Below are 13,614 nucleotides of genomic sequence, written 5' to 3'. Positions count from 1 at the left end.
TAATAAGCATCATAACAAATTATGGACTGAGATCGTTACAATATAAAATAGTGTTTTTATTGGTTACACACCCATTAAGATTGTTTCGCACAAGTAATACGGTCTTACTCAATCATTATTGATAACAAGGTTATTTTACGTCGTACAAGAGAACTCGGTACACCGTAAGTCATAAACTCGATTCTCAATACAATTCGAACTCATTGTCAGAATATGGAGGAAATGAAGGTAAATATCAAATCGTCTTATAAAAAATCATATAAAGCTGAATCAAGTAATCCACACTTTCATGCTCGCTTAATATTTATGACCTTATCAAAAATCATATAAACTCATAATAGACTACTAGGTAGCAAACATCTCGCAAGTAAAACTATCTTGAGTATCACGCGTAAAGCGCGATACAACAACTAGTATATAAAAACAATGCCCAAATAAATGAACCTTTCAATGTGCCATGCCATCTTCAGTGTCCTTTAAAAGTTAAGGAGATTAGGAGAGCAAATTATTTATTCTATTTCTGATTTCATGTTTCATTACTACTGACGAGTGACGACTAACGACTCGGTATTAAAGGGATACAAAGGATGGAGACCACGGTGCAACATAAAATCCCTTGGGTCGAGTACTATCAAACAAATTAACTCCATCAAAGATACTACTAACTTGTACCTTCTCAATCTTTCTGGTTATTAAGTTACAACTGAACAAGTCCTTAGGATACGGCCCGAGTTTTATAAGGATCTCCTGATCGTCCTTCGAATAAATGTAAACATTTGGTTGTGACCAAGCGCACTTTGTCCCACAAGAAAATATATGATCAACACTTGAGTAGCTGATCAATTTAGTCCATGAATTACTAACACCGTACTCTTTCATAACCCATATTACCAAACTCGACGGACTTGACCGATTCGGAATCGGACAACAATGTGTTACAAAGTGCAAATAACCCTTTAAATCGGCAATATTCCAAGACATATGAGTAGTAATCACAAAATGAGGCATCCCTAACTCATAAAACTGTTCGGATCCAATATCGAAACATGATATGATTTTATGACCTGGTGTCTCCCAATGTAGCGCGTTGTTAGAGTAAACCATAGACAGATACGTCTGCCGATAGCTGCCGAAATGCAATAAAGGTGTAGTCGGAGTAAATTTGATTTCTTCACATGTATTGCTTTTCAGCCGGAAAATATAAGCTGGCTTTTCCCAGGATACCCATAAAATCTTGTAATCGTTGGTCTTATGATCGTAACCAAATCCCGTCACATATTCCGTGTAGGCGTCCGGAAAGGCCGGAAGTCGTATAACCCGATTTGCTCTTGTTATCGGGTTATACACCGAAATCTTCCTAGAGCGTAAATTTACGAAGCAGAGCAGCCCGTTACATGAACCAACAATCTTGGAGTTTAATTTCTTGTGAAATTCAAGGGGCAATGCAAAATTACTAACAATGCCGCATCCACTACTAGAATAATCAAAACTCGAGATTGAACCCGGACCAACGAGAATTAAGTATTGATGATTAGAGTCGTGATTTTGAGGATAGTTCTCACGGTTGTAGAGATCGATAAAACTTTGGCTTGTGATTTCGGCAAGCCAATTCTTGGATACGCACTTGAATCGAACAAGAGATTTTACGGGTAGCCTTAATAGGATCATAACTTGTATTTCTATGGGAAGACGTTTGTTAGGAGTGTCCTCCATCTTTTGCACTTTAAAAATCATATTATAAAATCTAATAATTGAAAACCTAATCTTCTCCACAGAATCCATAAAACCGTCTATATTATTATCAATGATTATTATTATTAATGATTAATGATGTTGTGATCCATTGATTACATGAACCCTCTTTATATACAGGTCTATCTCTACCTAAACTGAGAAGCATAATCTATCTATATCTATATATATATATATAAAAGAGAGTTTTTTCGAGCGATTCTAGAGCGTCCACATCATCAAAAATTAATTTAGGAAAGTTTCATAAATATATTTTCCACATAAAAAATAAAGTGGAGAATCTTTTAATTATTATTATATCTATATTTCCTATTTTATATTCATGAAGATCTTTTAATTATTATAATATCTATATTTCCTATTTTATATTAATGAGAAGTTTCTAATTTTTATATAAAAACTTTGACATTTTATCTGGAAAAAAAATGTTGTTATAAAAATTATGAAAATAATATAATTAGATTCGTGGTAAAAAATACTTTCATTAGAGTATATATTTCATATGATTTGCACATACGAGTATTAAAGATGGTGTACTTCTTTTAATATGTTATATGTCCACATTGAAAAACAATGTTAGTGTGGTGATTATAATACGTATAAATTATATAATTGTCCCACATCGAAAGATTAACATAAGTTGAGTGATCCTATGATTATAAATAGGAGTCATCATTGGAACCTATATACCAACCAAAAACCTTTTGAGTCTATTAAGTATTGTTTTGGAAATCTCTTAAGAGTTTATATCATTATCTTCACAGTATGATATATACATATTTTTTCTATATTATGTATTATATTCAAGTGATGTTTATAATCTTTATATAAAAACTTATACATCTCATTTGCCAAAAAAATATTATAAAAAAAACGTGCGAATATTAATAAATAGTACTCCCTCCATTCAAGACCAAATACAACATTTTCATTTACACACTTGCCAAGACACAAATTACAACGTAAATATCTTTAAGTTTACATTATAAAAAATTTAAAGTTTGATATTCTCATTGTAATTTATAGGTGAATCAAATAAGATCCCACATGACCATATTTTGTCTTACATATTGCAAGGAATCGTAAAGATTCTATTTGTTCATGAATAGTGTAAAAAAAAGAATGTTGTATTTGGTCTTGAATCGAGGGAGTATAGTATTTGCTCATTATTATTAACCTAGGTTAGATGTCGAATTATGTGCGAAAAAGATGGAGTATTTCTAAGTATGTTATTTGTCCCACATTGAAAAATATGTTGGTGTGGTGAATATATTACGTATAAATAATAGAATTGTCCCACATCGAAAGTTTAGCATAAGGTGGGTGATCATATGATTATAAATAGAAGGCATCCTTAGAACCTAAATACCAACCCAAAACCTTCCGAGTCTCTTAAGCATTGTCTTGGAGAGCTCTTAAGAGTTTATATAATTAACACCACGATATGATATACGAAGTATATATTTTTTATATTATGTCCAAGTGGTGTTTATAATTTTTATATAAAAACTTATACATCTCATTTAGCAAAAAAGTAACATAATTTTTTTTTTGAAAAATTATATAATTAGATTCGTGGTAAATAAATGCTAGCATTAGAATATAGTATCATATTATTTGCACATATTTTAATTACGATAAGAAGTTAAAAAAATGTACTATACGAATATTAATAAATAGTACTCCTATAGTATTTGCTTATTATTATTAAACTGGGTTAGATGTCGAATCAGGTGTGAAAAAGATGGTGTATTTCTAAGTATATTGTTTGTCCCACATTGAAAAATAATGTAGGTGTGGTAAATATACTACATATAAATAGTTGAATTGTCCCACATTAGAAGATTATCATGAGGTGAGGTATCACATGATTATAAATATGAGTCATAACTTAGGGGGTATCAACCCAAAATCTTTTGAATCGCTTACAAATTATCTTAGAAAGTTCTTATAAGAGTTTGTATTAACGGCAAACCTTAGTTACAACAATACCATACAAATATTAATCACGTAGATATTTATAAAAGCGATTATACAAAGTCATAATTAAAAAATAAAATGGGTCCTAAATATACATAAATTTGTTTGTGTCATATAATGATAATCTCTGCACTAAAATAGAAAATTTATGAATTATAATACAATCAAGTGTTGCATAAAAAGATCTTAAATCCACAAACAAATCAATAATGAGCTTTTTTACTTTGATAAATTGTAGAATTAAATCTTTTTAACTTTCAAATATAGGTAATTATCATGCCTCATTACATTTGAGTAACTAAAATACATCATAATTTTTAACCATTAATCAAAATCGCACCAGAAAAAAGGAAATATTTTGCATTTGTTTATACATTTTATTGCTCCCTCAATTACATCTTAAAAGTCGTATTAGGAAAAAAATGTAATTTAAATTATATCATTTGTACATATTTTAATTATGATAAAAAAATGGAAAAAAACGTACGAATATAAATAGATAGTATAATATTTTCTCATTATTAAATAGAGTTGGATATCGAAATAGGTGCAAAAAAGATGGTGTACTTTTTCGTGTGTTATTTGTCCCACATTGAAAAATAATGTAGGTGTGGTAAATATACTACATATAAATAGTTGAATTATCCCACATCAGAAAATTATCATACGGTGGGGTGATCTTAAAAATTAATTCAGGAAAGTATTATAAATAATATTTTTTTATGTAAAAAATAAAGTGGAAAATCTTTTAATTATTATAAAATTTATTTTCTATATTATATTCAAGTGATGTTTCTATTTTTTATATAAAAAATTTTACATTTCATTTGGCAAAAAAACAGCATTAAGAAAATTATGAAAATAACATAATTTGATTCGTGGTAAAAATGATATCATTAGCGTATAAATTTCATACAATTTGTACATATATAAAATTGTGTATTTCTTAGTATGTTATATGTCTCACATTGAAAAATAATGTAGGATTATATAAAAATAATAGAATTGTCCCACATCGAAAGATTAATATAAGATGTAGTGGTCTTATGATTATAAATATGAGGCATCCTTGGAACTTAGTTATCAACCTAACATCTTTTGCGTCTCTTAAATAAGATGTATTGACTTTTGATCATATCTAAATAAATGATTAGACATAAGATGTAAATATTAAGACCTATAACCAATTTTTTTTAACTAAGTTAATTACCCCGTTGCAACGCACGGGCATCCAAACTAGTAATAAGGAGTAATATTTACGGCTTTTCTAAATAAAAAATTAAAAATAAATGTATTTTCTTGTAAATAAAAAGGGTTTTTCTATCCTATGCCCACTAGGCATAGGATAAGAAACCCAAAAGGGAAAGAATTAATGATATTTTTATGGAAAACTGCAATATCCTATCACTTTATAAGAAGGGTTTTTCTAACGTGTACCCAACCTAAATATGGTAAGATTTGCAAGAGATTTAATCTCTTGCAAATCTTACCATATTTAGATTATTAATGTGTGCCCTAATAAATCAAATAAGGAAAGATTTACAACATATTCTCATGATAAATGCAATTATAAACTTAGTTTTACCATAATTAGTGAGAATATTCTATGAATCTTTCCTTAAAAAGAAAATATTTAAATTAGGATTAAAAAGAAATTTTATTAAAGAATTCACATTTAGCCAACCATGTAATTATGAGATATCATGGGTTACAGACCTACAGTCCTCGCAGACAGACATTAAACTGTTTTATGTTCGACCTAACTTCCTAAAATGAAGTTTCTTAACAAACATCGGACTTAGATAAAGAAATCCTCTACGGATTGAATCTCTTTGTTTGTATTTTATTGGCTGGATTCCTAAAACAAGCATTGTTGGCGGAACAAAGTGACTGGTCAGCGGACGACATCTTGAAATTGTTAATTCCTAAGCTCAATACATGGAGAGGGCTTTTATCAAGTAAAGAGTTACCTGTGTAAGGGCTACGGCTGTAAGCTCTCAAACCGCACTGGTAGTCTTTACTATAAGGTGTACTATATAGTGACTACCAAGACAGCCTGAGTCTAATCTCGAGCTCATATGGATATGAAAGTAAATGAGGGGATCCAATGCATTCAACTTCAACGCTTTTCAAGGGATCCTTCCAGCATCCCGCTTTTTCCTTGAGGATACTCACTATCAACTGCCAAAACAAAGTTGATTAGCAAATTAAGGATTTAAGGGAACGAAGTTTTCATACTTTTGGAATAAAAAATTCACCCAATTGGCAATCATACGAGGGATTAGTTCGAGGGAGATGATCCAGTCCGGAGAATGATGTACTATATGGTCAAACGGATTTAGCTAATACTTTCAGGATTCATGTTTTAGGGATAACCAAGAGAATAAAAATGCAGCAAAACAGTCTCTTTCTTTTTCGACTCGGTAAATAGGAAAGGCAAGAAGCACACCCATTTCAGCATTTAATCTATATATACAATCCATATAAACAAAAATACCGACAAAGCATTCCAAGAGTTCTAATATGCTGGAGGGTCATTACATAAAATTAAGAGCCTATAATTGTTAAAGAGACGGAATTTTATTTTATGGCATTCATAATATCCAGGCAGGCACAACCATCTTCCACCGCAAATAATTCACCAAAAATGTGGCTTCCTCGGAATGAAGGTAATTGATATTGGGTAAAAAGAAATAAAAAAATAAAGGAATTGTGGAGGTACATGTGGTAGAGGAGTAGGGGAGTAAACCTAGATCATAAGTTGTTCAAGACGGGTAAGGGTTGAGCCAATTTGAATCAGGTCGTGCTGAATATGTGGATTCATTGATTCAAGGTCGGGTCATTCAGCGTTGAGTATATTTGGAATTTTGGAGTATTTTATTCTTTCATTTAAGGGGGAAGGGTCAGTCAAGACGAGCAAAACCAAGGTCGAATTGGGTCGGATGACAGCAATACCTCCATATAGGGAAACCGTTAAATCCATTATCCCAAGGGGTTACTTTTCCCACCAAACCCTTTTCCTCCCTTCACCATACCACCATGCAATATAGCATACCTGCACAGCTGAATTCTCTAGACTTGTTCTTATTGACAGCACGCCAGGGTGGCAACACCAAAACAGACCATCCAGAAAAGCGACAAGTGATGATTTTGTAGAATCCCAAGCGCTTGTTTCACGCAGCTTTAACTCTCTGAGTTTGAAGGGTGGGCCAATAACCACATCCCTCAGTTGCTCCTCTGCCTTAACCTGTAGATGACAGTAGAAAACTATGTTTAGTCATTTCGACACCAGATAATCAAACATAGTAAAAATTTCATGAATTGGAGATATACATCATACCAGATGAATACAAGCCAAGTTCAGCAATAGAGATTTGAAAAGTTTCGTTTCTGTGAGAAACTTTTTCAGGTTAACAAACCAAACATTGGTGCTGGATGCTGTCACCACTGGAAAGAATTCAGCATTACAGTGATCAAGCACTCTGATCAACGACAGAGGAGTCTCCACTCTACAGTTGTATGAAAACTTCCACAAGTTAGGGGCATCAACGGTAGCATTCTTGTGATTAAAGATTAGGCCATTTGTAATTTCAAGTTCCTTTAACGAACTACTTGAGATCTTAATGCATGTCAACATTGAGCATGTATCCAAAACTAAACTTTCTAAGGCGACAAGCCTGTATGCCAGCTCAGAAACAATATCGTCTGTAACAGGAGCACAAAAAATAACCAGCTTTCTCAAGTTTTTCAATGCAACCACATTCATGTTCCATGGCCACGAAGATTCCAAACTCTGACCATTATAAACAAACTTTTGAAGCGGAGATTCTTGGAGGTTGGATTGCATCGTTCTACTACCTCGGCCTTCAACTCCCTCATTAACTTTTCTTACCCAAGGAAGTGAAATATTTTTAAGGTGGGTATCGCATGTAATATCCAATTCAACCAAGGGGCAGAAAGAGATCATTTCTTGAAGCATATCCTCATCCACAGTTTCCGGGACCAAAGTCAAATACTCGAGTGAGATGAGCTTCATAGTCGCATAATATGGCAGCCCAACTTTCGAACATTTCAAGTATTTCAATGATTTTGCACAAAATAGAATCTCAGGCAACCTATACTCATTTCCACCAGTAATCTGGATTTCCAATCTCTCGATTTGATTTTGCACTGCGATCATTATCCATTTGTCAACCAAAGATTCTAGCTTTTCATCAACCTTAGGAAGCGTAAGGTACATTTTTGTTATTCTAGACTTCTGCGTAATGTATCTTTGCATCGTCTTATCTATGAACTCCACAAAACGTTCAAGTGTACGTGTATCGTCCTCAATCTCAGACTTAAAGTATCCAGGCTTAAAATTCAAAACCGGAATGGTCGACCAAGCTCCATACCACTTCTTAGACAATACACTAGCACGACCCGCCTCTTTAGTATCAAGCCTTGAGAGAATAGTATGCAGGATAAAAACCGGAAGTTCCGAAATCCTATCAACATTACCCCTTTGTTTCTTTGCTACATTTTCCCCAACCTCCATTATTTTCTCACAGGAATTTCGTCAAACAGTTGGTATGCACTAATCTAAATTCCTAATCTTTGCCTTTTTCACTATTCTAACAAATACCCAATTCAGAATTCATGATCATATATTCATATCTTCACTACAAATTAAAATTCCAGAAAACCCCATCTCAAACAACAATCAACAACAGTTATGCAGCATAATCGATCAAAAAAAATGGAAGATTACCAGATGGATTTGAATCAATTGAACGCATGGGAATTTTCAGCAAAAATCAGTATACTTCAGAATTCAGATTAATCAGATGACGCACAGAATCGAAGAAAAGCTAGGGTTGAAGACTTGAAGGAGATGTATTAATTATTCAGGCGAGACCGTTTTATGTAAATATTAATATAAAATCACATTATTTTACCCAAATAACCTTATAATCACAAGGTTTTTTAAGTAATTACAGTAACAAATAATTTTATACTATTTCTCAAAAAAAAAAAAAAAATAATTTTATAATCCCTCCTATTCGCTAACATCTTTCACATTTCCTAAATTGAAAAATTCGTAAAAATCTCTCACTTTTCTTATTTGTCCATTATTTGTGGTTAATATAACATCTAACTCAACATTCTCTCTCATACTTTTATTTTTCTCTACTAAATATTGGGTACAACTGATTGTAGGATCTAATAACTGCATATAGAATAAGAGGGAGTAATAACTTTAAAGTAAACCCGTCCTATAAGCACCAAAAAAAAGTAAAACCGTCTAATAAGAGTTCTGTTTTACTAATCAAAGGATATTTTTTTCTTTTAATATCATTTCACTTTGTTCGAATTCGAGCTGAAAAAGAGTGTCTTGTGTGCAAATGGAGAAAAAGGAACATACATCGGATGTATTACCTCAGATTTTACTTGTTTTTGAGCATTTTTCTATTTTTTTTTGAGCTTATTACCTCAAATCTATTTGTTTTTTAGCATAGGTGTATATTTTTTGAGCTTAATAAAGTTTATTTTATTTAGATTTTAATTTTTTTTCCATCAAAAATAAAATTTATGTAACTTTTATATGTAATGTTTTTGAGTTTTATTGTAATTTTTTTGAGCTTAATGTTTTAGTAAATGAACTCAGAAACTTTAAAGTAAAACTCATAATTTTTAAAACAAAGCTCAAAAACTTTATTATAATGCTCAGAAAATATAAACAGGTACTACATCGGATGTATAATCCACTTACTGGTGCAAATGTTCGTCCATAAACATAGTAAAATATATCTCATGACTTGTGAGTTGTGACTTGTAAATCTAACCCTATAAGCCGGTCATAATTCGATCCCAAAAAATCAAATTAAGTTAAATATAATCTCTTATCAATCGATGAATGTGCTCATGAGTCTAACTAAAAGTTATCAATGGGCCCGTTATTAAGTATAGAATCACGATTTTAAACTAGGTCGACATTTTATGAAGTGATAGTATTATCGTACAAGATATTAAAGTACGAGTATTACAAATTATGGACTCAGATCGTTTATATAATACGTGTATAAAATTGTGCTTTTATTGGTTAAACATATTAGGATTTTCGACACTAAGTAATACATACGATCTTAATCATTATTGTTAACAAGGTTATAATATTACGTTGTACAAAAGCACTAAATAGTCAAATACAATTCAAAATCATTGTCAGATAGCGATAATATAAGGACAAGCCGAATTGTCAGATGCTGTTTTGGGATCCTAGTTTATAAAAAAATTGTTTTTCTTTGATTTTCATTAGATTTGTTTTCGATTATACCTATCACTTATAAGTGTCATATAACGTTCTATTAATGAATTGTTCTTTCTTTCAAAAAAAAAAATTGATGGAGCATATTCTGCACCCGCTGACCAAGTCAACTTATTGAGCAAGGTCAAAGATATCCACAAGCAAGTCAACGACTTAGGCAGCCTCACCGACGCAGCCTGTCGGCCTGTCTCTTGTGCCTCGGCTAGGACAACTAGCCAGCCGGGGCACATATCCGCGAACTCATATCCAAGACCCCTCGGCGGCGAGTCAACAGGGCCCGCCGGCCTGCCATGGGTCCCTCGGCCGAGGGTAGATCAATCTTTCCACCTGCTAGCCACTTGGCCACTTGGCCACTACGTGACAAAAGGTGAAAGTCTATAAATACTCCTCAACCCTCATTGAGGAAAGGATCCACAATTTAACCTAAGAATCACTATTCATCTGGTAATATCTTCCTTATCTCTCTACAATACGTACTTAGCCAAGTAACAACAACTTCTCTCTCTAAGTTTACTGACTTGAGCGTCGGAGTGAGTTCGCTCGGCCCAAAGCCGAGCCCTCAGTTTGTTCATCGTTTCAGGAGTCCGAAAGGAGGATTCAACCAAAGACGTCATTCTACAAGCACGGGTGGTAACAAATAACTGCTCTGGATTTACACCCGGAACAATTGGCGCCGTCTGTGGGGAATAGATACTATAAGCTAGTCACATTCATTCCCAAAAAAAAAAAAAAATAGAAAAACTCAACAAAAACCCACCCAAAAAGCTAAGAAGATGTCGAAACAACAAGAGGTATTCGTGACTGACGAAACCGAATTCTGCCAAGATGATACCGTCCACAATTCTAGAGTTGCGCAACCCTCCACCGGCCGAGCAATCCAACCGGAGTATGGGATGCCAATAATACCAGATACGCCGCTGCCCGCCGACCAGGTCACCATCATGGGGCATGTGGTTGATGCAGCTAAGCTGAAGCTACTCCTGGACCTAATTGGTAGTACGCCGGCTCACACTGTCACACCGACAAGAGCGGCGACACCCGTCCAGGAGACCAGGGCCCTGAACGTGACTCCAAGAAACTTGAATGGAGCACTGGAAGAGGCTGGCTTTGTGAAGACGCCGGAGGAGCCCAGAGTGCTAGTGGTAGACCTAAGTCCTTCTCGCACCCGCGGAAGGACAGCGTCACCGCAGCACCGACGAGGCCTGCCTCACAGGAGTGAAAGAAGTCCGACCCGTCAGTGTCGGAGAAGAAGCCCGACTCACCAGAGTCGGAGGAGAAGCCCTTCCCGCTACGAGGAGAGGAGCCGGACTAGGAATGCGAGGAGCCGATCGCCGCGTGTCGTACGACACGTGGTCAGACAGCCCCTCAGTGCCTACGTCCTTGAAACCACCGTGTCAACCAAGCTAAAGTTGCCGGCGTTCACATACAAAGGGGATAGTGACCCAACCGACCATGCCGAGGCCTTTGAGTCGTACATGTCGGTGTGGGAAAAACCCGATGAGGTCTGGTGCCGAGTCTTCCCAACGACCTTGCATGGGATGGCTCAAAGTTGGTACAAGGGGCTGCCCGACGGCTCGGTATACTGTTACGCCGACCTAAGGAACGCCTTTTTAGCCCAGTACTCTTGCAACAAGAGGAGGGCCGTGGAGACATCGGATCTCCTGACTATCAGGCAGGAGGGGGGCGAGTCTCTACGAAGCTATGTGAAGAGGTTCGACGCCAAGGTTCAGCAGATTCGAGAGATCAATCCCGAGCTGGCGGCCTTCGCGCTGATGAAAGGCCTCCCAAGGGGAGACTTAAAAAACGAGCTCATCAAGTACGGAGGCCTGGGCTTGGACGCCGCCAGGAAGATGGCCGACCAAGCCATCAAGGTAGAGGACTATCACAAGACCTGGGTAGGCCACAGCGAGGCTGAGCACTCAGAGAAGAAGAGCCACCGGGAGGACAACCCGGATGAAAGACGCCGTGACAATAATAGGTCACGGTCTGACAGATCTGCCAGGAAGCAGAACTCTGCGGGCGCCGGGGGGAGTTCAGGGCCACATTACCAGAAACGGTTCAACGGCCACACCCCCCTCGTCGTATCTGCCGCCGAGGTCTTCGCCCTGAGCAAGAACGAGGGCCAGAAGTGGGAAAGGCCCCCCAGGCCGAGGAGTGACGGTGACACGAGCAAGTACTGCGAGTATCATGGCCACACTGGTCACCTAACTAACGACTGCCGGCATCTGAAGAATGTCATCGAAGAGCTGGTCCGAAAGGGGAGCCTTGGCAAATACGTTGCCAAAGGCCAAAAGACTGACGCCGGCGGCTCAGATAAGAAATCCGTCTTCGAACGGATAGGGGTGATCCATGTTGTCATCGGGGGCAACGAGAACGGTGGGTCCACTCATGGGCACAAACGGCACCTGAATGAACTATATCAGGCCATCAACTTTGTGCCCAACACAGCAACCCCCGCTTCCAACATCCCCGATATGACTATTGGGAAGAAGGATTACGAGGGAGTGATCGCCCCTCACAGCGACCCACTTGTAGTCCACTTGGACATAGCCAACCACCTGGTGAAGAGGTGCCTGATTGACACAGGCGCCTACACAAACATCATGTTCAGGGAGTGTTTTCTCAACCTCGGCCTGAAAGTCGAGGACTTGAGCCCCTGCACCAACCCACTGTACAGCTTTTCCGGGGCCGGCCTGATACCCCTGGGGTCAATCAAACTGCCAGTGATGTTCGGTGAGGGGAATGCGGCTAAGAATGTCCTAGCTGAGTTCGTGGTCATTGACGGCTCGTCCGCCTACAACGTCCTCATAGGCCGAGTCACTCTGAGCGAGGCCGACGCAGTAATGTCCATCCGGGCCCTGACACTGATGTATGTCTCAGACCGGGGGGAAGCGCATAAGCTCGTCTCAAAGGACGAAAAGGACGAGGTGGTCAACGTCCAGATATCTGCCAGAGGGTGCAACATGCAATCTCTCAAAGTGGCAAAGAAGTCCGAGAAGGGGAAGAGCCCATCCTTACAACAGGAGGGCGACCACATGGATGCAACTGTCGGCATGGTCGAGGGGACCGAGACTGAAGAGGTGGAAATTGACCCAGGGCGCACCGTAACTATCGGTGTCAACCTGGATCCGAAATTCAGGGCCGCTCTCCTAGACCTGCTGACGAAAAACAAAGACGTCTTTGCCTACTCAGCGGCCGAGATGTCAGGCGTGAGCCGGGAGGTAATTGTTCACAAGCTGAACGTGCTCTCCACCGCTCGCCCTGTCAAGCAAAGGATGAGGAACTCCTCGGCTGAGAAGGATGAAGCCATCAAAGCCGAAGTAGACAAATTACTAGCGGCGGGCTTTATCATACCTTGTACTTACCCTGAGTGGTTAGCCAATGTTGTAATGGTGAAGAAATCATCAGGGGCATGGAGAATGTGTGTGGATTTTACCAACCTTAATAAAGCATGCCCCAAAGATTGTTATCCTTTGCCTCGGATAGATAGTTTAATTGACGCCACGGCAGGCTACACTATGCTGAGCCTGCTGGACGCCTTCTCAGGGTACCATCAAGTATTCATGGCCGAAGAA

General features: G+C 37.4%; 1 protein-coding gene across 1 annotated transcript; it reads right to left on the bottom strand.

Moving 5' to 3' along the window:
- Nucleotides 1-5,345: 5,345 nt before the first annotated feature.
- On the bottom strand, nt 5,346-8,651 carry LOC141606199 (uncharacterized). Its single transcript, XM_074425237.1, has 3 exons — nt 7,073-8,651; nt 6,788-6,979; nt 5,346-5,913 (listed from the first exon to the last, which is right to left on the bottom strand). Exons 1-3 carry the CDS (start codon nt 8,267-8,269, stop codon nt 5,776-5,778), a joined length of 1,527 nt encoding a protein of 508 aa, XP_074281338.1. The 5' UTR covers nt 8,270-8,651; the 3' UTR covers nt 5,346-5,775.
- Between the last annotated feature and the right edge of the window lie 4,963 nt (nt 8,652-13,614).

This window comes from Silene latifolia, chromosome 10, assembly GCF_048544455.1.
Source record: "Silene latifolia isolate original U9 population chromosome 10, ASM4854445v1, whole genome shotgun sequence".
In the NCBI taxonomy this organism is placed as follows: Eukaryota; Viridiplantae; Streptophyta; class Magnoliopsida; order Caryophyllales; family Caryophyllaceae; genus Silene; species Silene latifolia.
The sequence above is the reverse complement of the archived record's forward strand: the minus strand, read 5'-3'. Positions and strand labels throughout refer to the sequence as shown.